Source organism: Talpa occidentalis, unplaced genomic scaffold (genome assembly GCF_014898055.3).
Source record: "Talpa occidentalis isolate TD23 unplaced genomic scaffold, MPIMG_talOcc4v2.1 talOcc4.9, whole genome shotgun sequence".
Taxonomy (NCBI): domain Eukaryota; kingdom Metazoa; phylum Chordata; class Mammalia; order Eulipotyphla; family Talpidae; genus Talpa; species Talpa occidentalis.
Genome location: NW_023605305.1, coordinates 76,742,444 through 76,767,967, shown reverse-complemented (window position 1 = coordinate 76,767,967; position 25,524 = coordinate 76,742,444). Strand labels below are relative to the sequence as shown.

At 46.0% G+C, this 25,524-nt stretch overlaps 3 protein-coding genes across 10 annotated transcripts in view; 2 read left to right on the top strand and 1 right to left on the bottom strand.

Annotated features, from left to right (window-relative positions):
* Positions 1–7,959, top strand: part of DAP3 (death associated protein 3) — a 29,620-nt gene extending 21,661 nt beyond the window's left edge. For 2 of the 4 annotated variants that reach the window (XM_054690940.1, XM_037498935.2), the window contains exons 7-13: positions 822–952; positions 1,737–1,817; positions 1,902–2,060; positions 2,877–2,936; positions 3,561–3,650; positions 6,458–6,575; positions 7,629–7,959. In XM_054690940.1, coding sequence (XP_054546915.1) covers positions 822–952; positions 1,737–1,817; positions 1,902–2,060; positions 2,877–2,936; positions 3,561–3,650; positions 6,458–6,575; positions 7,629–7,714 — 725 coding nt within the window. In that variant the 3' untranslated portion in view covers positions 7,715–7,959. The remainder of the gene's footprint in view (positions 1–821; positions 953–1,736; positions 1,818–1,901; positions 2,061–2,876; positions 2,937–3,560; positions 3,651–6,457; positions 6,576–7,628) is intronic. The other 2 variants (XM_037498934.2, XM_054690941.1) reach the window with 2 other exon arrangements.
* Positions 7,960–11,338: 3,379 nt separating this feature from the next.
* On the top strand, positions 11,339–15,485 carry MSTO1 (misato mitochondrial distribution and morphology regulator 1). Of its 3 annotated transcripts, none has more exons than XM_037501206.2 (14): positions 11,339–11,442; positions 11,553–11,688; positions 12,158–12,227; positions 12,314–12,389; positions 12,629–12,683; positions 12,769–12,904; positions 13,040–13,157; positions 13,231–13,365; positions 13,467–13,619; positions 13,867–13,998; positions 14,072–14,256; positions 14,479–14,583; positions 14,668–14,784; positions 15,019–15,485. In XM_037501206.2, exons 1-14 carry the CDS (start codon positions 11,359–11,361, stop codon positions 15,251–15,253), a joined length of 1,737 nt encoding a protein of 578 aa, XP_037357103.1. In that variant the 5' UTR covers positions 11,339–11,358; the 3' UTR covers positions 15,254–15,485. The 3 variants fall into 3 exon arrangements, with proteins under 3 accessions (XP_037357103.1, XP_037357102.1, XP_037357101.1); XM_037501205.2 differs by having other exon boundaries at positions 14,668–14,780; positions 15,058–15,482; XM_037501204.2 differs by having other exon boundaries at positions 14,668–14,780; positions 15,055–15,481.
* GON4L (gon-4 like) overlaps positions 14,877–25,524 on the bottom strand; it is a 79,913-nt gene continuing 69,265 nt past the window's right edge. For 2 of the 3 annotated variants that reach the window (XM_054691806.1, XM_037501202.2), the window contains 9 exons: positions 25,271–25,468; positions 23,175–23,318; positions 22,745–22,888; positions 22,523–22,642; positions 21,263–21,376; positions 17,501–17,711; positions 16,410–17,040; positions 16,220–16,322; positions 14,877–15,852 (listed from right to left, as the gene is read on the bottom strand). In XM_054691806.1, coding sequence (XP_054547781.1) covers positions 15,487–15,852; positions 16,220–16,322; positions 16,410–17,040; positions 17,501–17,711; positions 21,263–21,376; positions 22,523–22,642; positions 22,745–22,888; positions 23,175–23,318; positions 25,271–25,468 — 2,031 coding nt within the window. In that variant the 3' untranslated portion in view covers positions 14,877–15,486. The remainder of the gene's footprint in view (positions 15,853–16,219; positions 16,323–16,409; positions 17,041–17,500; positions 17,712–21,262; positions 21,377–22,522; positions 22,643–22,744; positions 22,889–23,174; positions 23,319–25,270; positions 25,469–25,524) is intronic. The other variant, XM_037501203.2, reaches the window with a different exon arrangement.

Sequence of the window (25,524 nt, the reverse complement as noted above, 5' to 3'; positions counted from 1 at the left end):
TCATCATAATCTCTTCTTGATATTACTGATGAGCAGGTTGCAAGGTTCATCAAAAAGAGGAAATTCAAGGGCTTCTCTGGTGGCACAGGGGTTAAATCTCAACAATATCAAGCTATCTTCAGCCACTGCGATGGCCTGAGTTCAGTCCTTGGTCAGGGAGCTAACCACATGGTGCAGCAGACCTCTCCTGTCTTGCCCACTGCTCCCCTCAGCATTGTATTTCAGTCAGTTTGCCTGTTCTCAGCAGTGCACTCTATCTCTGATGAATCCTCTCAGCCCCATACCTCTGGCCTGTACCCCAGTTCTTATATGCATAAATAAATAAAATAAATCTTTAAGAAATAAAAAATAAAAACTGCCAGGAAGCTAAGGTTATCTTTAACCCACTTGGTATGCCTTATGTATTGATGGTAATAATAATGTTTAAGATGAACCAGAGGAAAAAGTAAAAAGAAGCCTTTAAAATATGTATGGGGCTTTCCTGGTGGTGCAAGGGATTAAGATGCTATGGAGCAATCCGCAGCCACTGCAGCACGAGTTCGATCCCTGGCCAGGGAGCTATCACATGGCACAGCAGACCTCTCCTGACTCGCCCACTGCTCCCCTCAGCAGTGGATTTCAGTCAATCCACCTGTTCTGCTCCCCACTGTCTCTGCTGAATCACCTCTGGCCTGAACCATAGTTCTTACATGCATAAATAAATCTTAAAAAAAATAAGTATGGGAAATTAAAGTCATTTCCCATTATTTAAATAGGCATAGAGTATTTTGAGTTGAATACAATCACATCCTACCTGGTTTATTTCTTGTATCTTTTTTTAGCCCATCTTTGGGTGAAAAACTGCCGGGATCTTCTGCAGTCCACATACAACAAACAGCGCTTTGATCAACCTTTAGAGGCTTCGACCTGGCTGAAAAATTTTAAAACTGCAAATGAGCGTTTCTTGAGTCAGGTGACTAGATTTCCAGAAGTTTGGTGCTGGACAGTTTTTAAGTAGATTTTTATCTTCTTTGTGTCTTCAGTGTGAGTAGACTATGGAGAACTAATATTGTGGTTGGGGTAACTGTATTTTTGTATTTCATTCATACCTTGTGCTCACAGTCAGCTCGCAACTTGAAACTCATTTATCCATGTGAGGTAAAGAGGCAGCTCTAAAGCTGTTCCCTTCATGGGTGGTAAAAGTCCAGATTGATTCATTGACTTTTCCAACGTCATAGCCTCAAATCCTCCAGAGTCCATAATTTTCTCCAGATCTTTTTCAGAACTGGTAAAAAAATTCTTTACTGTAATGATTCTTAGATACGATCTGTAGGTCAGGGGTTTACAACTCTGGATATAAATCAGAACCACCCTAGCATCTTGTTAAAAATGTCAATAGCAAGACTCATATTGGACCATTTCTCTCAGAATTCCTTATGTGTTCTTTTAAAACTCCATGCAGAAGGCCTCCCCTGGTGGCACAGCGGTTGAATGCTGGGTTGCAAGACTGCCCACAGCCTATGCAGCACCAGTTTGATCCCCGGGCACCAGCAAGGGTCCCACAAAAAAATAAATAAATAAATAAAACTCCATGCAGAAATGGGCTAGAAAGTATTCACTTCCATAGTGAGTCTACAGGGCTTGAAAAATAAAACTGACTCCTAATAACCTTAACCTCCTACCTTCTCAGATGTGGATGGGTTCATCCTTAAGCTAAGTAGCTCCTTTTTTGTTTTATTTTGTTTGTTTGTTTTTAGATAAAAGTTCAAGAGAAGTATGTCTGGAATAAGCGAGAAAGCACAGAGAAGGGCAGTCCCTTGGGAGAAGTGGTTGAACAGGTATTAAGAGAGACACTGAATATGTACTATGTCAGGAACAAAGAAGCCTTTTAGGACTGGAAGCCACTGTCTGTTTCTCCACAGGGCATAACGCGAGTGAAGTGTGCCACAGATGCAGTCGGGATTGTGCTTAAAGAGCTAAAGAAGCAAACTTCTTTGGGTGTTTTCCACCTCCTGGTGGCAGTGGATGGCGTCAACGCTCTCTGGGGAAGGACTACACTAAAAAGAGAAGATAAAACCCTGGTAGGAAAACTGAGTTTCTCTTTTCTACTTTCTCTGATTTCTTGGTACCATCATATACATCAACCGGGACATAACCTTGTAGACTATACTGTCTATTTTCTTGCTCTAGGAGTATTTGAATTAAGATGTATAGTGAAAATAGCATCAGAATTTGATGCCAGGTTCCACTATCCACCCAGAACTGAGAATTTTAAAAAGAGCATAACAGCAGAAGCTATGATTTCTTTGTCAATTTCTTTCTTTCTGTTCTCTTCTCAAAATGAGGCTGTGTATTGCAAACACAGAAGATCAGAAGTGGGCTTCCCCGGTGGCGCAGCAGTGGTTGCGAAGCTGCCTGCAGCCTCTGCAGCACCGGTTCAATCCCCGGCCTCTGGCAAGGGTCCCACATGGCGCGCAGACCTCTCCTGCCGCCCGCTGCTCCCCTCAGCAGTGTATTTCATTGGTCTGCCTGTTCTGTTCCCTGCTCTGGCTCTGGTGAATTCTCTTACCTTCCTGTGCCTCTGACTGTACCCACTGCTTGTATAAATAAATCTTAAAAAAAAAAAGAAAGATCAGAAGCATCAAGGAGGTGGTTTGAGGTTGAGGCAGTGGGTATTTTTTCCATGTTTTTAATCTCCAGGCATGTGGCAGTGGTGGTGCCAGTGCTGTGTGGCTTATTTCAGAGGCTGAATCTTCAGGAACTATGAGTATATAGTAATTGAGGATTTTTTAGTTGTTGTCCACTCAGTTGTCTCAGTGGGACAATAATGATCTCTTCCTCCCCTTCCTTTCTTTCCCTCTTTCCTCTCCCCTCCCTCTCTCACAACCACTGTGTAGATTGCGCCAGAGGAATTAGCACTTATTTACAATCTGAGGAAAATGCTGAAAAATGATTGGGTAAGTGCATATGATACGTAACAGATTTCAGAAAGAAACATTTTCATTATAAAGATTTGACTATTTCATTGCTGGTACTTTATAGTTTCTAATTTTATGGACAGAAAGTTTTATATCTTATTGAATTCCCTTAACTGTACCAAGCTTAAAGTTTTTCAAATGGTTTCTGATCTTTCAAATTGACTAGAGTATGCTTATTCAAAACTGTTTCATTTAAATTTTGGTGGGATTTTACTTTGCAGTATTTCAAATTTTTATGTCTACTTACGATCTTTGGAAAAGATATTAATTAAAGTAAGGTCATGTAACAATTTATTGTCAGAGCCAAAATCCAGAACCAATAACCAATATCCCAGTATCCTTTAGAGAAAAAGAAAGTGTTGGATAATGCATTGCATTCAGTTGTCATGCCTTCTTTTAGCCTTCTTCAAGGTGGCATTATCTCCTGAGACTTTGTCTTTTATAACCTTAGTGTTTGTTTCTAATTTTAGTTGCCATTTAACTGTACTCCTTCCCAATACCTGCCAGAACACTGTATGTCAAAGAAAAGTCTACAGATGGTTGAAATACATTTTACTCTCTTTTCCAGTTTTTTCTGATTCACCTTTTTCTCCTTTTTTTCAGCATGGAGGTGCCATTGTGTTGACATTGAGCCAGACTGGTTCTCTCTTTAAGCCCCGGAATGCCTATCTGCCCCAGGAGTTGCTGGGAAAGGTCAACACATTACAACGTTGGCTTCCCCTTAGATAGACATTCTGTCTGAAGAGACATCCTTTTTTATTTTTACATAATTTGAGACTTAGAGAAATACTGTATTCCTTTATAATATCACCTGATTTCCTAAAGTATTTATTTTATTATTTTCTTTCCATCTTTGTTTCTAAATTAGGCGACAGTAATCCACATTATGCCTCTTTACATATATTTAAATAATGTGTATTTCCTAAAACTAAACACAGTCTAATGTGTAACCACAGCACAGTTATCAAAATCAGGATATCAACATCAGTGTGATGCTCTTGCCTAATCTGTAGAACTTGTTCTTACTTTGCCAGCTATCCCAATATCCTTTAGAGAAAAAGAAAGTGCAGGATAATGCCTTGCATTCAGTCGTCATGTCTTCTTTCTTCAAGGTGGCATATCTCCTGAGACTTTGCCTTTTACAGTCTTAATGTTTGTCTTTCTAATTCTGAAGAGTACATGCCAGTTATGGGTTATCTTATGGGATTGTCTGATGTTTTCTCCTTATTACATGTGATGTCAGAAGTGGTAGCGTGTCTTCTCAGTGCATCTTATCAGGACACTTGTGAAATCTCTCCTGTTACTAGTGATGCTAACTTTGAACACTTATTTAAGGTGGTATCCTTCAGGTTTTCCCTCAGTAAAGTTATTATTTTCCTTCTGTAGTAAATGAGTATCTTGTTGAGATAAAATTTGAAACTAGGTAACTATCCTCTTATTCCTCAAACATCCCCATACTCGTTTTAGCATCCATTGCTGATTCTTCCCTAAATGAATTATTATAATTGCAAAACAGTATTTTGATGCTGAATTCCCTCCTATTTGGCCAGTAGGAGCCCCTTCAAGCTGGCTTCTATGTCCTTTTTACATGCCCCCATCATTCTTTAAGCACTTCTGTACATTTTATCACAAAAATGTGTTCAGGCTACACTTGTACTTCCATGCCCTAGTCCTGGAATCAGCCATTTCTGTAAGGAGACTTGGTTGGTTTTAGAGGAGAATGGTATTTAGAAACCAAGACCCAAGTGTGCTCCTGGGGTTTCAATTCTGGACCCTCCGGCAGAACTAGCAAATAGATACATGTGTTATTCATGTATACAGACCTATGTGAGTATGTGTATGTACCATGGCCATGTGTGTGTTTATACACATCTACGTCTGCTTCTCAATATTACGAAACCATGAGTTCGTACTAATAGTACTGATTTGTGCTGGCATCACAGCATTCACTATATCCTTTCCCCTTTCCAAGGTCAAACCCTCATTATCAACAATAGTTTGCTCTCCTTTTCCATACTGTATTTACTGATCCATTCAGTGTTGTATTTTTTTTTTGTAAAGATTTGTTTTTTTTATGCATATAAGAACTGGGGTACAGGCCAGAGGTGCAGGGGGTAAGAGGATTCACCAGAGACAGAGTGGGGAACAGAACAGGCAGACTGACTGAAAGGCACTGCTGAGGGGAGCAGCGGGCGAGTCAGGAGAGGTCTGCCATGCCATGTGGATTGCTCCCTGGCTGGGGATGGCACTCTTGCTGCAGTGACTGCGGATAGCCTCATAGGTTGCATCTTAACCCCTTGTACCACCAGGGAAGCCCCATTCAGTGTTGTATTACAGTAAAAGTAGTTTCAGAATTGTTAGCCCTTGACCATGAAAAACTAAACTAGAGCTCAGTGTTTGTTTAAGATAGTTTTTATCTTTAGCCTTAGGGTCCTTCGTTTAAATTCTCTGTTTGGAAGTTAGCTTGCCTTAGTTTCCCCCTCCCCTTCAGTGTTGTAGTTGAAATACACTCTTTTTTTTTTTTTTTTTAAATATTAAATTTTATTTTTATATTCCCCCATACAATTGCAAACGCCCCATTCTGACCCCAATCCTTCCCCTCCCGCCCCCCACCCCCCAAAAAGTGTCTCTGGTTCATAGTTTTTTGTTGATTTTGATTTTCACTTTCTTATATTCATTTTCCTGGTCCTTTATTTAAGTTTTCTAGATTCCTGCTATGAGTGAGACCATCCGGTATTTTTCTTTTTCTTTTTGGCTTATTTCGCTGAGCATGATCCCTTCCAGTGCCATCCATGTTGCTGCAAATTGCATGTGTTTATCTTTTTTGAATGCTGAGTAATATTCCATGGTATATATGTACCACATCTTCTTGATCCAGTCATCTATTTTTGGGCATTTGGGTTGTTTCCAAAGCTTAGCTATTGTAAACAGTGCTGCTATAAACATAGGAGTGCAGGTGCTCTTTGGAATTGATGTTTCTGTGTCCTTTGGGTAAATACCTAGGAGTGGAATTGCTGGATCATATGGAAGCTCTATGTTTAGTAGGTCCAGAAATCTCCACACAGCTCTCCATAGTGGTTGGACCAGTTTGCTGAAATACACTCTTGATTGATTCATTCATTTCAGTTTATGTTCTGCTTAAGATCTTTCTCCCTATCCTCATTAATAGATATTTTATGGTTTTTGAGTATATGAATTGTCAAAGCTGTTGTCGAAGTTAGAACTGTGAAGTATATAAATGTATGTGTGTTTGTGTATACATACACACACAGAGACAAGTGGCATCCCCCCTCAGGTATTCTCTCTTTTTGAAATATAATGTCTGTGGCCATACAGAGTGACAGTAGCCTGCTATGTGAGGAGCCCTATGTAAGGCAGGGGAGCCAGAGAGTGAAGGGTTGAGTAGAAGAAAAGCAAAGACCTTGCGTTTAAAGTGCTTCAATAGAACTGATCTCTTTGTCATTTCACAAACTCTGTCTTTTATACTTTTTCTTCTTCAGGAAGGTTTTGATGCCCTGGATCCCTTTATTCCCATCTTGGTTTCCAACTATAACCCAAAGGAATTTGAAAGTTGTATTCAGTATTACTTGGAGAACAATTGGCTTCAACATGAGAAAGGTCAGTTGTTTAATTGTTTTGCCTATCAAGGCTTTGTGCTCACAAAAAGAGTCCCGCTGAATCAGAACCTTGATCTCTTCTTTCTTCAGCAGTGCCCTGTAATTTGAATTTCATCTTTTTTCTCTTAATCTTGTCTTTCCACCTGATTAGATGGTACAGAATGGTGGGGGGTGGGTAGTTAAGGTTTAACTTACAAAAAAAATTCCGCCTCTCCTCCCAAGCCTGCCCGCCTTTGTCTGCATAGGTATGTATCTTTTTCCTTTTCCTTTCCTGTTTCTAATAAACCTGTCCCTTGAAAATGTAAAAAAAAAAAAAAACAAACCTCTCACTCTCCTTAAATTCTTATATTAGTCTAGAATAACACGCCCACGTTAAGAGAGGAGGCCAGCCCAAGGCCAGATGCTGGGCCGAGTCGCCAGGGGTTTATCCTTTTTGAAATGTAACAGTTCTGTCATTGCTGCCACCCTCTCACTGTTGCATTCATTCACCATTCAGCAAATTTCAATTGGGAGACTCACCTTCTGGGACACCCACAGAGTAGCTGCCACTGTGTGAGAGGCACCCCAGGACCAAACCAAATGCTTGCTACACTACACGTATAAAAGTATTCCATTGCCCAGTTCCCCCTTTCCCTCCACTCTGGGGGCGAGAGTATGGGAGGAAATAAGGTGGTTTTATCACTAGAAACAAAGAGCTAACCGCAGTTGCTAACAGGTTATTGCAGTCGCGGGACCTGCAGCATCCTGGGTCAGGAGGCGCAAAGGAGGGATTTCTAATGGGATCAGGAGATTTGACAAAGTCCTAAAGCCCAGACAATATTCTTGGGCAGAGGGCAGGAGTCGGTGGTGGATTGGGGGAGTGGAGACAAAATGGAAAATTATGTATAGAAAAATAATACAGAGTTTCTATTGGGATAAATGATCTAAAAGTGAGATCCCTGGGAGAATGCTAATTAAAGCCGAATATAATCTGGATAATAGCCTCTGCTGAAGATTACATAGGTAACAATGCTGTAGGAAATAATGGCCAGTGATCTGTTTGACTCCATTGTAGCTCACACAGAAGAAGGAAAAAAGGAACTGCTATTCCTGAGTAATGGGAATCCTGGGCAGCTGGAGCGACTCTGTGCCTACCTCTAAGCCAGGATCACGGCATGCATGGAAGACAGTGGACATTTACTTTAATGGCCCCAATCAGATGGGGAGTTCACAGTGCCCAAGAGAGCCGCCAGCCCCTGTCCTCATGGGACTGGACAGCACCGCAGTTAGCTCCAGACCTTCATTGAAATGGGTTACTTTGTGAAGTGACTCTACTGACGACAAGACAGCTGCTTGTTCCTGAAACTAATATCAGTTTATTAGATGTGAAATAATTATAAATACTTTTAAAATTAAATATCTTTTTAAAACTGTTGTGTCAAATTTATATATAATATGTAGAGTATTTAGACTGGCCAGATTGCATTTCTCAGGCATACTGCTTGCTAGGGACCCGAAAAGACTAAAATCTACAGAAATTTCCATTATTTCTATTTTTACATAACTTCTCCCTCTCACACATTTCCCATTTAATTCCTATTTTTACATGATTATCAGTGATCCCTGAGAACCTTACTAAAACTCTAGCTATGTCTGGCAGCTCTGTATGGCACAGCCCCTTTCTACCGGTACCTGAAAATATTAAGTACTAAACCCCTATAGCATGCTTTGTATGAAATGAGTTAATATATCCTTAATAGAAACAGTATAGTACTATCTGCACACTGTCTTTGGGAGAGTTGAGAAAATAGTCAAGTCAAGAAAATAGACTCAAGTCAATTTCAGTCAAATTCTCTCACCTTACTAGGTTGTTGGTGTAATGTTAGAATCCTGATTCCTAGATCTGATACTTACTGGCTATCTGTCTTTAGAGTCTCTTAGCCTACTTCCTTGTCTAATTTCATCTTTATGTAATGGTAATAATGCCAAACTTCCAGGGGTTTTGTGGAAATCATATATGTAAAGCACTTCACAGATGTAAGTCCCATTAATGGTAGGTAGCTGTGTTTCTGACTTGGATTTTATAATGCTTGCTTTGAGGCATTGCTGTGAGGGGAATTGTGAGTGTCCATCAGCTCCTTCACTACAGATCCAGCTTCCCTTACCCCTAAGCCACCCCATCAGAGATAGAATGTCTACCCTGGCCCTATCCCTGGTCAGTCTAGCTAGACCAATGTTCTAGCATCAGACTTAAAGATAGCAGCCTTAGAAAAACTGCTTAACCAGCTCCCACATTGGAAAAGATTGAGTCCGCTTAACAAATCCCTTTTAATATTTTTGTTTCTCGGGTTGAACCCTGATTTGATAACTTCCCAATATGGACTAGATTTGCCTTTTCAGTAGCGCAAACTCATTGCCTCTCCATTCCCACTACCACTGCCTTCAGAATCCCATGAATTCTTGTTGAGTTACTATAATCATTAGCTAATTTGGAAAGAATTCCCCCAACCACTGGTGCCTCCACTCTCAAGTCCATCTTTCTGAGGGCTGCCTATGTGAGCTTTCTCTTTTTTTCTTTTTTTTTTTTTAAAGCTTTATTCATGCATACAAGAACTGGGGTATAGGCCAGATGTGCAGGAAGGTAAGAGGATTCACCAGAGACAGAGTGGGGAGCAGAAAAGGCAGCCTGACTGAAATACACTGCTGAGGGGAGCAGGGGGTGAGGCAGGAGAGGCCTGGCGCACCATGTGGGTATCTCCGTGGCCAGCTGGGATCAAACCCGCGCTGCAGAGGCTGCGGACAACTTCACAGCGCTCTGCTCAATTGCCTGCGCCACCAGGGAGGCACTCTTTTTTTTGTAAAGTTCTATTTATTTATGCATACAAGACCCAGGGCACAGGCCAGAGGTGTGGCAGGGTGAGAGGACCCAACAGAGACAGAGTGGGGGGCAGAACAGGCAGATCAAATGAAACACTGCTGAGGGGAGCAGCCAGCCATCCTTGGCTTGCCACACCACGTGAGCAGTTCCCTGTCAGGCCGGGGATAGAACTCATGTTGCAGTGGCCACAGACAGCTTCATAGGTTGCTTCCTAATCCCCTGCGCCACCAGGAAGACCCTGCCTATGTGAGCTTTCTAAACATCTAAACACAGCCTCCCATGCAGTAGAGGTGATAGCATGACGGTGCTGAAACTTAACCCCTATGACACCATGGTAGCCCAAGAATGACCCTTCCTTCTCTTTAAATTAGAGTAGGGAGTCCTCCTGGGTGGCACAGCGGTTGAGCGCTGGGTTGCGAGGCTGCCCGCGGCCTCTGTGGCACCGGTTTGATCCCCGGCTGCTCCCCGGCCACCGGAGGAGGGTCCCACATGGCGCGCAGACCTCTCCTGCCGCCCGCTGCTCCCCTCAGCAGTGTACTTCGGTCCTTCTGCCTGCTCTGCTCCCTGCTCTGGCTCTGGTGAATTCTCTCACCCTCCTGTGCCTCTGACTGTACCCAGTGCTTGTAGAAATAAATAAATCTTAAAATTAATTGATTGATTAATTAATTAATTAATTAATTAGAGTAGGGAGCCTCCCTGGTGGCACGAGGGGTTAAGCACAGCACTATGGAGCAATTCTCAGCCTTTGCAGCACGAGTTCGATCCCCGGCCAGTCAGGAGCTACCTGCATGGTGCAGCAGACCTCTCCTGACTCACCTGCTGCTCCCCTGCTGCAGTATACACCTACTGCAGTGTATTTCAGTCAGTCTGCCTCTTCTGTTCTCTACTCTGTCTCTGGTGAATCCTCTCGCCCCCCACACACACCTCTGGCCTGTACCCCAGCTCTTGGATGCATAAACAAATCTTTAAAGAATAATAAATTAGAGGGCCTCCCCAGTGGCTCAGCAGGTTGAGCACAGGGAGCTGACCCACAGGACGCAGCAGACCCCTCCTGTCTTGCCCTGCTACACCCCTCAGCAGTGTGTTTCAGTAGATCTGTCTATTCTGCTCCCCACTGTTTCTCATGAATCCTCTCTCTCCCGCGCACACACACCCCTCAGGCCTACACGCCAGTTCTTGTATGCATAAATAAGTAAATCTAAAAAAAAAGAAAGAAAAATGTGTGCAGAGGCGCATGAACGGGGTGGTTAACTGTAGCACCTAATGGGACAAAAATTGGAAACAATCCCAAACATCAGTTACCAGCAGAACAAATCACGTGTGCTACAGTCATACAAAAGGTTATTCTGAAGCCATGAAACTGTATCAAGAACAGAAAAGAATGTCACAAAGCATATGGAGCAAAAGAATTCGTGCTCCTCAGCACTATGACGACGGAGGTAGACATATTAGACTGGACGGACCGACGGGCAGAGGGCGAGAGACGCGGGGGCAAGCCACAGGCTTTACAGGGCATTAAGATTTGGAAGAGGGGGAGCGTGGAAGCCTTTAGGGGGGCGTCTACTTTTCCCGCTGGGTCTTATTTTTGCCGGAGGCGTTATTAGCCAGGAGCCCTGTCCCGGGAGCGGGAGCGGGCGCGGGCAGGAGCACGTCGCGGGAGCGGGAAGCGGCGCCCAGGAGCCCGCAGCGTGGCGCCCGGGCTCCCGCAGCTTCCGGCCCCGCCCCGCCGCGCGGCGCCCGCTAGGAAGGGGCGGGGACCGACGAGCGTGTCACTGGGGCCCAACGAATCGCTGTTCTACGGGCGAGGACGTGTTTATGGGCCAATAGGGCGCAGGGAATGCGGCCCCGCCCACAGCCCGCCGGGCCAATCGGCCGCGAGCCGCGCGCGGCCCGGAGGGCGCTGTGCTACCCCGGGGGGCTGCGCGGCATGGCGGGCGGGGCCCGGGAGGTGCTCACGCTGCAGTTGGGACATTTTTCGGGCTTCGTGGGGGCGCACTGGTGGAACCAGCAGGTGAGGTCTCCAGGAGGCGGGCCCCGAGAAGCTTTCGGCGTCTCCAGCCCTTGCTTCCGGCCTGTCCCTCTCGCCAGCCTGAGTTCGGTCCTCGCTCTGTGCCTCCCCAGGATGCGGCGCTGGGCGGGCCGACCGATGCCAAGGAGCCGCCGGGAGAGCTGTGCCCCGACGTCCTGTACCGCACCGGCCGAACGCTGCACGGCCAGGAGACTTACACGCCGAGGCTCATCCTCATGGACCTGAAGGGTGAGGCGGCGCCAGCGGTCTGCCCCTGCCCGGTTGTCCCCTTCGCGTGCGGAGTTTCCAGCATCCGTTCGCTTCAAGATCGTCCCACCTTACAAGGCAGAAGGACCGGAGCTGAGCGAAGGGAGAGCTAACCGCGTTGGGCCAACACAGAGAGACGCGAGGAGGACAAACTTTCTATGTTCAGAAACCCTCTCTGGAATGGACTGCTCACCCCGAGACAGTGGCATGTTGAACAGGGGCTTTCCTGTAGGGCTACTGGGTTGGCCTCTGCCCCGGGCCCCACAACTAATGACTAAGCTGGGAATGGAAGGATGGACTCTAGATTTCCTAGGCCAGGGTTTTGTTTTACACCAAGAAAGCGTGAAAAGCCAGGTGCTGGAGGGAGTAGGTTGTGAGGTAATCAAAAGAGGATTAGCTGAAGAGGGAGGGGCTGGGCTTGAATCTAACACTGTCCATTATTTTTGTACAGGTAGCCTGAGCTCCCTGAAACAAGAAGGTGGACTCTACAGGGACAAACAGCTAGATGCTGCAATAGCATGGTATCTGCCATGAATGGAGAGGGGTGTTTGGGAAGCTAGAGACTCAGGGGTGACTCTCACAATATCAAATCTCCGATTTCTTTCAGGCAGGGGAAGCTCACCACACACAAAGAGGAACTTTATCCCAGGAACCCTTACCTCCAGGACCTTCTGAGCGCAGAGGTGAGGGCCTCTGCCTTAGACTTTAAATCCCAGTGCTACAATAGAATGCCTCCACAGGGCAGGGAAAAAGAGGATGTTACTAATGGTCTTAAAAGAAAAAGCATCTTTTTTCCCTAAGGACAAGGGCTATGTGAACCGAAAGGAGGCAGTGGGGGTATGGCAGCAAAATCAGGGAGGGTGAATCAAATTTAGCCTCTGGACTGCCAGGAACTAAATGTAAATTTTCTCATCCCTTCCAGGGAGTGCTGAGTAGTGATGGTATCTGGAGGGTCAAGTCCATTCCCAATGGCAAAGGTGAGATCCTCTGGATACTATGGGATGGGGAACAGGGCAGACCTGCGACATGGACAAAGGTATACTTTCTGCGGTTTTTCCTCAGGCCCCCCACCACGCACCGCTGCGACTCTAAAACCGCTTATCCCCATGGAGGGTAGCATCAGAGTTTGGTCAGATTTTCTGAGAGTTCATCTCCATCCCCGGAGCATCTGTATGATTCAGAAATACAACCATGATGGGTATGGAGAGCCCCAGAGGCTGTGAAGTGAGAACCTGGGAGGCCACTCATCCCTGCCTCTCCCCAATCTTTTGGCGGAGGGGATCTTGGGTGGGGGGCGTGTCTTTAAGTCCTGGATTATGTTGATGCGTGACAGGGAAGCAGGTCGCCTGGAGGCCTTTGGTCAAGGAGAGAGTATCCTGAAGGATCCCAAGTACCTGGAAGAGCTGGAGGACAGGCTACACTTCTACGTGGAGGAGTGTGACTTCCTGCAGGTAGCTGTGTGGCTTGGTGGGCACCAGGTGGATACTTCCATCCTCCTGCCTTTCATCACTCACCTCTCTCCAGGGGTTCCAGATCCTGTGTGACCTGCATGATGGCTTCTCCGGGGTAGGCGCTAAGGCTGCTGAGTTGCTACAAGACGAATATTCAGGGCGGGGAATAATAACCTGGGGCTTGCTCCCTGGTCCTTACAGTCTTGGGGTAAGTACAACTTGGAGGAAAAACAGACAGGGTAGGGAAGGAGATGAGGAAAAGATAACCCAGTGAAAAAGTTGCCTAAGACAAACTCTTTCTTTCACCAGGAGCCCCAGAAAAACATCTATCGTGTGCTAAACACAGCTTTTGGGCTGGTGCGCCTGTCTGCTCACAGCTCTCTGGTCTGCCCCTTGTCCCTGGGTGGGAGTCTGGGGCTGCGACCTGAGCCACCTGTCAACTTCCCTCACCTTCTTTATGACGTAAGTCTCCCCTTTGGGGTACCCTCCCATCCCCCATGGCAGCCTTTTTCTATAACTGGTTCTATTATTGAAGACTCAGCTAGAAGAGGCCTCTTAGGTTACACGGTTTTATGCTTGTCCAGCCTCGGACTCAGCACACCCTTGCTTTGTCCCGAAGCACTGGGACCTGTCTGCCATTACTGTCCTGCCTCCATACTCTTTTCTAGGCCCGAAAGGCCAAGTGTTCCTCTTGGTATCCTCTTTCCAGGCCACTCTGCCCTTCCACTGTAGTGCCATCCTAGCCACAGCCTTGGACACCGTCACCGTTCCTTACCGCTTGCGTTCCTCACCAGTTTCCATGGTTCATCTGGCTGAGATGCTGAGCTTCTCTGGGAAAAAGGTATGCAGCCTTACATGGGTTGGGGTGGAGCTGAGAAAAAAGCTCTGTAACTTGATCTGTTCCTTATCTTCAGGTGGTGACAGCAGGAGCAGCCATCCCCTTCCCCTTGGTTCCAAGTCAGAGCCTTCCTGATACCTTGATGCAGCTTGGAGGAGCCACCCCATGGACCCCACTGTCTGCATGTGGGGATCTTTCTGGAACACAATATTTTGCCCAGTCAGTGGTGCTGAGGGGTCTAGATAGAGCATGCCACACCAGGTGAGAAGTTGGGGTCATTAGGAGCCCTTGTCAGACTTTTGCTCATGTCCTTTTTCTCTGCTATGCCTGGGCAATCTAAAGGCGTCGTCCCTCTCTTCACTCTATCCCGCTTAAAAAAGAGCTTCCTGATTCAGCTGAGGGCCAGAGAACATAAGAATTCTTAGTTTCTTGTTCATGCTGCCACAGATTAAGATGGTTTTGGTTTTGGCTTTGTTCTGGCAGTCAACTCACCCCGGGGACGCCTCTGCCCTCCCCGCTGCATGCGTGTGCCACGGGGGAAGAAGTCCTGGCCCAGTATTTACAGCAGCAGCAGCCAAGAGTCAGGAGGTCAGTGAATGTCTGTGTTGCTCCTATACCCCTCACACACTCAGCCCTGCAGCAACTATTGGCTCACTGTTCTCTACCCCACAGCTCTTCCCATCTGCTGCTGACTCCCTGCAAGGTGGTCCCTCCTTACCCCTACCTCTTCTCCTCAAGCCTCAGCAAGCAGGGTTTGGTTCTGGATGGTCCACCGACAGGGGCAGGTATGTAGGAGGTGAAGAAAATCAAGATTTCAGGCAAGTTTCCCTCCCTAGGTAAAGACACTTTAAAAAAAAAAAAAAGACACTTAAAAAGTTCAGTTGAACATTTCCTTTATTCACTCTAGTACTGGTCTACTGAGGGGACAGTACACAGAATGTATTGAGTTTACTTTACAGTCCAGTCTGCCAAAGGCCTAGAATTCCCCATCTGCTCAACAAGCGTCCCAGGATGGAATGACAGTCCATTCCTGGGTCTTCCTTTTCTCCCCCGCTGCAGCAGTGGAGAGCATCCCAGTGCTTGGGGCACTGTGCTCCCCTTCGTCCTTGAACGGGACCCTGGAAGGCTTGGCCAAAGAGCTCACCAAACTCGACCTGCGGCGCTGGGCCAGCTTTATGGATGCTGGCGTGGAACAGGAGGACCTGGAAGAGATGCTGCAGGAGCTACACGACCTTGCCCAGTGCTACCAGAGTGGTGACAGCCTCATGAACTAAAGTTCCAAGAAAAGAGCTAGTTTACAATAAAAACTGCTGAGTGCAGGAAGGAGCTCAGTGTCTTGGGACTCACTACAGCAAATATGCATTTATTACACTTAGAAACACTGTGATTCGATCCCAGAACAATAAATATGTACCATCAGACAGAAAAAAAAAAGTAGAAAAAGAACTGAGCCCCATCTCACACAACACTATTTACAATGTCCATTCATTCCTAAGGTCTTCGTGACAGCCCCCAAACAGCAGGTCCAGCCGGCCCCAAGCCTGCCTGTCCTTGTTCTTGGCCCCTGCTCCTCCAGCTCCGAATACTGAGCTCATGGGTGTCCAAGGAAAGTGCACACCCACTCTCTCCCTCAGCAGGGTGCCTGTTGGGTTTGATCCAGCGTGGACAACACCCACAGGCTTCCACAGTCTCATTCATCCAGCTCCTCCTCGGACAGAAGGTCCCCGTGGTCAGACAGCTGGTCAGTATTGCTAGTGCTAGTTGCATCATCCTCATCCTCAGAGCTGGCCTCGCAGGCAGTGTGAAAGAGCTGCATAAGTTCTCGAAAACGGTGGGAAACCTAGGAGGGGAGAAGGGCTGGATTTTCAGGTGTAACAGTTTTTACATTTAACGAAGCACCGCATACCCAGTTCAACAACCTTAACTGGTTTCACACAGAAAGACTGAGCACTCCTTAGAGAGAGAATCAGATGAAGAGACTAAGTACTTAGTCCAAAAATCACACCCCTAAAAACAACTAGAATGGAGTTTCTGGGGCATGTACCTTAATGGAGTCTAATGTCCTTTCTTGTTTGACTACTGCGAAACTCCCTGGCAAACTGGGGCGACCGCTACAGTCACTAGTTGGCATCTCGTCTGTATCTCTGTCTTCGCCACCCCATCCTCATCTTGCCAGGTCCCCTTTCTCCCCTTGAGGTAGCTCGGGTAGAGCTGACCCTCTTACCTCGTTAGGGGTCTTATTTCCCAACTGCTGGGAGATGATGCTGAAGGTCTGTGGCTGTGCTCCTTGCTCCTGGCACACGGTGAGAATCACCCGGTCAGCTTCCCTGCAAGCCACATGTCAGGGAATCTATTAGTACTGTGAAATGTGTCCCACGCGCTTGCCAACACACACCCCACCCATCCCGACCTACCTTGTCCACAGGACCACCTTTTCCCCAGTGGAGCTGACCTTGCTGTTGTTGGCACATACCGTAGCTTCTGTGGCCTTTGGTTGCAGCTCCCCCTCTGGACTCTTGCCCTGTGTTCCACTGTCTTTAGCCAAACCTCCTCCAGAGGTTTTGGGAGAAGTCTCTGAGGTGTCAGTTCCCGGTGAAGATGATTCCTGCACAGGGGACATTCTGTCCACTGCTTTCACCCCAGCTCTGCTTGTAGGCAGCCAGCTCTCTTGAGTAGCTGGTTTCCCAGACACCTGTCTTCCCCCTAAGTCTTTGGTCCTTGAGCAAACAGGACTTGGGAAGGAAGCAGCAGTTTCAAGAGTTCCGGGCAATTTCTCAGTCTCTGATGCATTCCAGACTGGCACAGAAGTCTCTGCCTCACCCACTGTCTCAAGGTCCTCCCTCTCATTCTGAATTCTGGGGGATACCCTGGGGTTCAAAAGGTCCTCAGGTTCAGCCTGGTTTCTCTGAACAGTGTATAGCACAGCTCCAGTTCTGGGGGGAAGCTGAGGAGTCTCTGGAGAGGAAAGTGTTGGTCCATCCAGGAGGGGTGGGTCTGTAAGAGTCACTTCTTGAGGGTACAGCAGAGTGCTCTCCACTGCCAATCCTGCATAGGAGGGAAGTAAGGATTAAGGGTATGGGCAGGGTCAAGATGTACCTGAGGACTACAAATGACCACAGGGTCATGCTGGTGAGTCACTGTGATTAAAGCTCAAACCTAAAAGAGTGAAGTGGGGATGGGGGCTGATGTCACTAAGCAAACATATAAAGTCCAATTACCATAGCGGAGGAGGGATGTGTCTTCAGAATATCCATCACAGAGGTTCTGTAGGTAGGGGAGAGGATGCAGGAGTGGGAACACAGAGAATTCTGAAAGCTGACTTTATTTTTAGTTCTGCGAGAGGACTGAGGCCACAGGAAAGAAAACTAAGGGTTTCCTGTTGGCTTATTAATAATGAGAGGTGGAAGTCCTCCCCCGAAAAAACTGAGAAGACTGATCAGGCTCAAAGCTGAAAACACGTGGGAAAGAGACAGAAACAGAGGATGGGCGGGCCGGCGTCACTCACCAGGAATGCTTGGCTCTCCCTTCCTGGTGGTCCTGCCGGTTCTGCTTGGCGCTGATTCCAGGCTCTCTCGCTCTTCTGGAGCATCCTCTTCCATCACATCTTTGCCTTGCCCAGCTTCCTTTGCACCAGGCACAGGGCTGGGCTCTCGGTGGGGGCTGCTGCCCACCAACTCATGGGGCTCCTTGCTCTTGTAGGATTTGCTGTCACAGACCTGCAGAGATGGCCTCTGGGTCAAAGATCTCTGAATCTCCTTTGTCTTGGGGGCCGACCAAAGGAAGAAACCCTGCCATGAACTCAGCAAGTCAACTGACATGCACACTGGTGATTTTACGTGGCCCAGAACAGAGCAGTGGACCCTATCACTCTTCTAACCAAAGACTGTATCTCTGCTACCAACCGACCCTACACGAGAGAACCAGCATTATCTTTAGGGTATGTTTTTTTTTTTTTTTCCTAATTCATTTATGCATACAAGAACTGAGGTACAGGCCAGAGGTGCAGGAGGTGAGAGGGTTCGGTGGGGTAAGATTTACCAGAGACAGAGCAGGGAACAGAACAGGCAGATGCACAGAAATACACTGCTGAGGGGAGCAGAGGGTAAGACAGGAGAGGTCTGCTGTGCCATGTGGGTAGCTCCCTGGCTGGGGATTAAACTCAGGCCACAGTGGCTGGTGATAGCTTGATAGTGCTGAGACTTAACTCCAGAGCCACCAGGGCAGCCCCCTAAGGTCTGTTTCTTGACACAAGTTTATTTCTTTAAAAAACAAACACAACCTAAGGAATATTTTTGAACTGGTTGAAATTTTTTTAAAGATTTGTTTTTTTATGCATACAAGAGCTAGAGTACAGGCCAGAGACGAGGGGGGGTGAGAGGATTCACCAGAGACAGAGTGGGGAACAGAACAGGCAGACTGATGAAAGCACACTGCTAAGGAGCGGCCGGGGATCGAACTCATGCTGCAGAGGCTGCGGATTGCTTCATAATGTGGTACTTAACCCCTTGCACCACCAGGGAGGCCCATGAACTGGTTGAAATTTTCTCCCAACTCCAAAAGCTTTAACCATAGATTCTTATTAAAAAGAAAAATCCATTCCCTGCTCATGGATTGGAAGAATTAACATTATTAAAATGGCCATATTACCAAAAGCAATTTACAGATTCAACGCTATTCCAATAAAAATCTCAATGACATTTTTCAAAGAAATAGAACAAACACTGATGAAATTCATACGGAACCACAAAAAACTGCGAATAACCAAAGCCTTACTGACGAAAACAAAGGAGAAAGGAGGTATCACACTTCCAAACTTCAAATTATACTACAAAGCCATAATAATTAAAACAGTATGTTACTGGAACAATAACAGACACATAGGCCAATGGAACCAAATAGAGAGCCCAGAAATAAAGCCACACTTATATGGACAACTAATCTTTGACAAGGGAGCAAAGACTATGCAATGGAACATGGACAGTTTGTTCAATAAATAGTGCTAGGAAAACTGGACCACCACATGCAAAAGAATGAAACTAGACCACTACTTCACACTACAAGACATATAGCTCAGTAACATCTTTAAAGACTCATCACCCAGGACCTCCCTGGTGGTGCAAGGGGTTAGGACGCAACCTATGAAACTGTCGGCAGCCTCTAAAGCACGAGTTCGATCCCCTGGCCGGCCAGGGAGCAACCTACATAGCACAACAGACCCCTCCTGACTTATCCACTGCTCTCCTCATCTGTGTACTTCGGTCAATCTGCCTGTTCTATTCCCCACTCTGTCTCTGGTAAATCCTCTCACCTCCCACACCTCTGGCCTGTACCCCAGTTCTTGTATGCATAAATAAATATATCTTTAAAAAAAAGAAAAAAAAAGAAATGGGCAGAAGAACTTAAGACACTTCTCCAAAGAGGAAATGCAAATGGCCAATAGGCATATGAAAAAAAATTCAACATCTCTTATAATCAGGGAAATACAAATCAAAACCACAATGAGATACCACCTTACACCAATAAGAATGGCACATATCAAAAAAACTAGCAACAACAAATGTTGGTGAGGATGTGGTAAAAAAGAAACTCTCCTACATTGCTGGTGGGAGTGCAAACGGGTCCAACCATTGAGGAAAACTGTCTGGAGGTTCCTCAGTCCACTAAAAATAGAGCTACCATATGACCCAGCAATTCCACTACTAGGGATCTACCCAAAGGACACAAAAACACTGATTCAAAAGAACACCTGTACTCCTGTGTTTATTGCAGCACTATTTATAATAGATATAACCTGGAAACAACCCAAATGTCCCAAAATAGATGACTGAATCAAGAAGATGTGGTATATATACACAATGGAATACTATTCAGCAATCAAAAAAGATAAACTCATGCCATTTGCAGCAACGTGGGTGGAGCTAGAAGGAATTATGCTCAGTGAAATAAGTCAGCAGGAAAAAGAAAAATATCAGATAGTTTCACTTATAGTAGGAACATAGGGGAACCAAATAAGACATTAGTGTAAAAAAATAATACAATACAAAACACAAAACAAAGCAGACAATTATAAACCAGACATATCTTGCAGGGGAGGAGGAGGGAGAGGGATCCGAGGGAGGGAAGGAAGAGCACAGGCAACTGTAGTTATGGTGCACGGGTGCATTGGTGAAGGGAATTCTATGGGGACTTTACCTGAGGGGGGGCGGGGGTAAACAAATATTGTTTAAAAATGAACAATGCTGTAAAAAAAATTAAAAAAGCAAAATCTAGGGTCCTCCTTGGTGGCCTAGGTGTTAAGTCTCAGAGCTATCACCACAAAGACCTTAGTTCGATCCCTGGCCAGGGAGCTAACCCACATGGCACCACAGACCTCTCCTGTGTCACTCGCTGCTCCCCACAGCAGTGTATTTCCATACATCCGCCTGGTCTGCTCCCCAATCTGTCTCTGGTGAATCCTCTCACCCCCCACAACTCTGGCCTACACCCCAGTTCTTCTACGCAAAAATAAAATCTTAAGAAAAAAAAGCAAAATCCATTATATATTTTAAAAGATTCCATTTACTTTGCCTACTTATATGTGTGTATGTGTGTTGTGTATTATTTATGTATGTGTAACTTTTTTTTTTTTTAAATAAAGAGGCATCTGTTTTTATTTATTTATTCATTTGTTTTGTTTATACATGCACTGGGTACAGTCAGAAGCGCGGGAGGGTGAGAGAATTCACCAGAGCCAGAGCAGGGAGCAGAGCAGGTAGAAGGACCGAAGTACACTGCTGAGGGGAGCAGCGGGCGGCAGGAGAGGTCTGCGCACCATGTGGGACCCTCATCCGGTGGACGGGGAGCAGCCGGGGATCGAACCGGCGCCTCAGAGGCTGCGGGCAGCTTCGCAACCCAGCGCTCAACCGCTGCGCCACCGGGGAGGCCCTGTATGTGTAACTTTTTAGGAATTCAGTAAGACACAAATCTGTAGTAGCAAATAATACCCCAAAAGGTGGGCCTCCCTGGTGGCGCAAGGGGTTAAGCACTGCACTATGAAGCAATCTGCAGCCTCTGCAGCACGAGTTCGATTCCCGGCCGGCCAGGGAGCAACCCACATGGTGAAGAAGACCTCTCCTATCTCGCCCACTGCTCCCCTCAGCAGTGTATTTCAGTCAGTCTGCCTGTTCTGTTCCCCACCCTGTCTCTGGTAAATCCTCTCACACACACCCACATCTCTGGCCTGTACCCCAGCTCTTATATGCATAAATAAATAAATCTGCCTCCTCACCTTACTGCTGCAGTGGCTACAATTTCTTCTTTTGCTCTTCTTCAGCTTGGAATCAGGACCTCCTTCATGGCAGGAACAGGCACAGTCCTTGGCCCCATCTGGCCACTCAGCTTCCTAGGAGATAAAGGGGCTTAGTTAGCTGCCAAGTATTTTTGGTACCAAGAAAGGAAGCCAAGTTGTGAGCCATCTGAACATATCCACCCTGACATACGCCTCCCCAAATTTTCTCTTTTTATCATATACCATCTCTATATACTGCCTGGGGAAATCAACTCCCAAATTCAATTAAAGCCTATAATGCATCCTGGGAAAAAAAACCCTAAATGATCCAAAGGCTGACACAGCCCAATTACCCAGATGTTTCAAAAATTATGTATCAGCCAAATACAATCTAAGGCAAAGTCACCAGAAAGCTCCATCATGAGATATGATCTGCTAACTCGACTGTGTCTGCCCCTCTATGCCTTGGGATCTCGCCTCTCCCCTTGAGAGAAAGCTTAGAACATAAGAAGAGTCACTTGATGATACTCTGTTCAATAAACCCAAGAAATAAGTACCATTATTATTTCCACTGATGATGAAGAAACTCAAACAAAGAGAGATTAAATAAGTTGTCCAAGGTCATATAGAAACTAAGACATTTTTTCCCCATGAAAGAAGGCAAGATATATAGTAAAAAGACATTAAAAAATCAGAAGAAAGAGCAGTAGAAAGCAGGAAGTACAAGTAGATTCTGGAGCTGTATTACTGGGGGCATATTCTAGCATTGCTACTGATTAAATACGGCCTCTCTCTGCACCTATTTCCCCTTTTGCAAAATGCAAATGAACAAATCTCTTCAGAGGATTATTGTGAGAATTAAACAAGATAATAATCCATGCAAAATACCTTCAAGCAATACATGATACTTTGTAACACAGGTAATTATGAGCTGTCTTAAAATGGAGAATTTTGGATTACAGTTTCATACGAATAGAAAGTACAACAGTAAGTCCCTATGGCAAGAGAAACAGCTCCAATCTAGAGAGATGAGGAAGAGACAGATGCTTCTAATGAGGTCATTGTGGGTGAGGTCTATTCAAGAACTGTGCTGTTTTGCTCATGGGTCCTTAAAGTCCACAGCAGCCTGATCTCTGGCTCTTGCTCCATGACTGCCTCAGGCCACAGAGGCGTGGGCCCACACTTACCCAGAGAAACATTAATACAGAAAACTCAAGGTTGATTCATGAAAAATGGATAATCCCCAACAACCTGGTATACCTTATCATGATTTTGGATCCCAATCTCTTTTCTTCTTTTGTTCTTTGAGGCTGTGGGAATTTTGGGAGGTTCCTCTTCCTCTTCCACATCAGGCAGTGCCACTTCTTCAAAGCCATCAAACTGGGGAGGAGTGGATACCACTCAACACAGACTCTGAGTAGATATCCCTCCTACTCATGGCCTTCCCCCTTCACAAACCTATTGCAGCTTCAGGGCCTGTACCTCATATTCTTTCTCTTCAGTCCAATTGATCTCTTCAAAGTCACCCATCCGGCTAGCTGCTGGGCGCAGATGGTCAAAGAAGATGGAAAACTCATCTTGTAGGTGGTCATGGCCCTTGAGAAGCTGCCACATCTGTGTCTTGAGCTGGGGGAGTTGAAGAGGGAAAGATGAAGTGTCCAGTGCTTCTCTAGGCTGCAATACCAAATCAATACCATATACTTCCAAGTGCTACTTTCCTAGTCAACTAGGAGACACACTCCTCCAGTGCTTTAGGCTTTAGGTAAGCCTAGAGTCCTTGCCTTCTTCATCTCCTCCAGGAAGTCCATGATACCCCAGAAGCAACAGGACATGGGATAGTTTAGGAAAAAGGGAGAAGGAACTGACTAAGGCTCAGATGACGGCGAAAAGGAAACAGGACAGGAGAGAATACCTCAGTGATTTCCTGCGGCAGGCAGTCCGCACAGCTTTGGAGGACTTTGATAATCTTCTGGTGGTGTGACGGATTCTCAGCAAAGCAAATTTCTAGTTGCCGAAGAAACTTGCGACTCTTCTCAAAAGCCTGCTGCTCCTCAAACTACCAGAGTGGAAAGAGGGCAAGAGAGGAGTCACCTATTCAGTTAGAGCAAGACTTAAAGGTTCTACTCTAAAAACCAAGAAAAATGGCTTGCAGCATGACACAGCTCTAATTTACAACTGTGAGGTCTTCTTTAAGCTCTACCATCTACCTTGGGCTACTAAAGTCTGCGAACCCAAAATAACAATGACATAAATGAAAGAGTCAAGAGGCTGGGCCTCCCTGGTGGCACAGGGGTTAAAGACACAGCTCTGTCAAGCTATCACCAGCCACTGCAACATGAGTTCAATCCCTGGCCAGGGAGCTAATACACATGGCACGACAGATCTCTCCTGTCTCTCCCACTGCTCCCCTCAGTAGTGTTTCAGTAGATCCACCTGTTCTGCTCACCACTCTGTCTCTGGTGAATCCTCTCACCCCCCACATCTCTGGCCTACACCCCAGTTCTGGTATGCACACATAAATAAATCTTTAAAAAATAAATAAATAAGAGTCAAGAGATAGCCATGTCTCAAGTTGCTTACTGTTTCATGGGTTGTGAAATCAGACATTCAAATTCATGTGGCACTTCATGGTTTACAAAGAATTTTCATAAATACACTCATTTCACCCTCATAATAATAACATGGAAAGACTAAGTTATATGCATAATCATTCCATTATCATTTTGACTGCCATTAAGACTATCAGAAGACGCTCATGAAATCCTTTACTCCTGGTTTCTCAGTCATGACATGAAGCCCAGAACTACTGGGGTATCCCTCATGTTTATTTTTTTTTTTTTTATTTATAGAGGCATGTTTTATTTATTTATTTGTTTGTTTGTTTTGTTTATACATGCACTGGGTACAGTCAGAAGCACGGGAGGGTGAGAGAATTCACCAGAGCCAGAGCAGGGAGCAGAGCAGGCAGAAGGACCGAAGTACACTGCTGAGGGGAGCAGCGGGCGGCAGGAGAGGTCTGCGCGCCATGTGGGACCCTCCTCCGGTGGCAGGGGAGCAGCCGGGGATCGAACCGGCGCCGCAGAGGCCGCGGGCAGCTTCGCAACCCAGCGCTCAACCGCTGCACCACCGGGGAGGCCCGGTATCCCTCATGTTTAGACACGAAATATCACTACTAAAGTGGCCTTCCCAGAGCCCCTTATCCATCTTACCTATAACACTCTATTTCCCTTTCCTGCTTGATTTTTCTATAAGCATATGTATCATGTATTTTACTGCTTACATTTCTTTTTTTTTTTAAAGATTTATTTTTATTTATATGAGAACTGGGGCACAAGTCAGAGGCACGGGAGGGTGAGAGAATTCACCAGAGACATAGTGGGGAGCAGAACAGGCAGACTGACCAAAGACACTGCTGAGGGGAGCAGCGGGCAAGGCAGGAGAGGTCTGCCATGCCGTGTGGGTTTCTCCCTGGCCAGCCAGGAATCGAACCGGCGCCGCAGAGGCTGAGGACAACTTCACAGCACAGCACTCAACCCACTGTGCCACCAGGGAGGCCCTGCTTACAATTCTTACAACCTCCAACATATATATATGTTTGTGTATATGTGTGTGTGTGTGTGTGTGTGTGTATAAAACTGCTTATCATCTGTATTTTCCCATGAGAATGTAAGCTCCACGAGGACAGGATTTTATTTTGTATAATTGCTATATTCCTGGTTCCTAGAACTCTAACACATAGTAGGCAGTCAACAAATATTTGTAGAATGAATGCCCATTTTACAATAGGCGGGAGCAGAGTACGAGTCCTCATTCCTCATGTAAAGAAAATGGGAGATTAGGGGTTGCAAAGACCATTCCTTGAAAAGGAGGACACTCTTATCCCCTTGGGCAAAGGAAAGCCTGGAAGCAAGTCAGAAGCCAGAACAGTGTTCATCAATTCAATTCAACTCCAGTCTCGTTCTGTCCCCAGAAACACAGTGTACTTGCTATCTCTGTCCATCTACTTACTAATCCACAGGCTAGAGCTTGCTCAGGCAATAGGAAAGCAGCAAAATCCTTCAAAAGCTGAGGCCAGTCTTGGAGTAGAATTCGTAGGCTTTTGTAGAGATCCACAGCTGTCTGCCTCTGAGCACTTGACTCAAATTCATAGATGACCTGGAGGAAGTCGTCATACTTGCCAGGGATATGTTGTAAGGCCTCTCGTACCTATATAGAAGAATTTCAATCAATATCCTTTCTTTGGGTTCCAAAAAGAAGCAAGG

What these genes read in the sequence shown, in the direction of transcription:
- MSTO1 (XM_037501206.2), top strand. Translation starts at nt 11,359, where the DNA reads ATGGCGGGCGGGGCCCGGGAGGTGCTCACGCTGCAGTTGGGACATTTT. An exon ending in GATAGAGCATGCCACACCAG is followed by an intron (nt 14,257 to 14,478) that starts GTGAGAAGTTGG and finishes TTGTTCTGGCAG; the next exon opens with TCAACTCACCCCGGGGACGC. An exon ending in CAGCAGCCAAGAGTCAGGAG is followed by an intron (nt 14,584 to 14,667) that starts GTCAGTGAATGT and finishes TCTACCCCACAG; the next exon opens with CTCTTCCCATCTGCTGCTGA.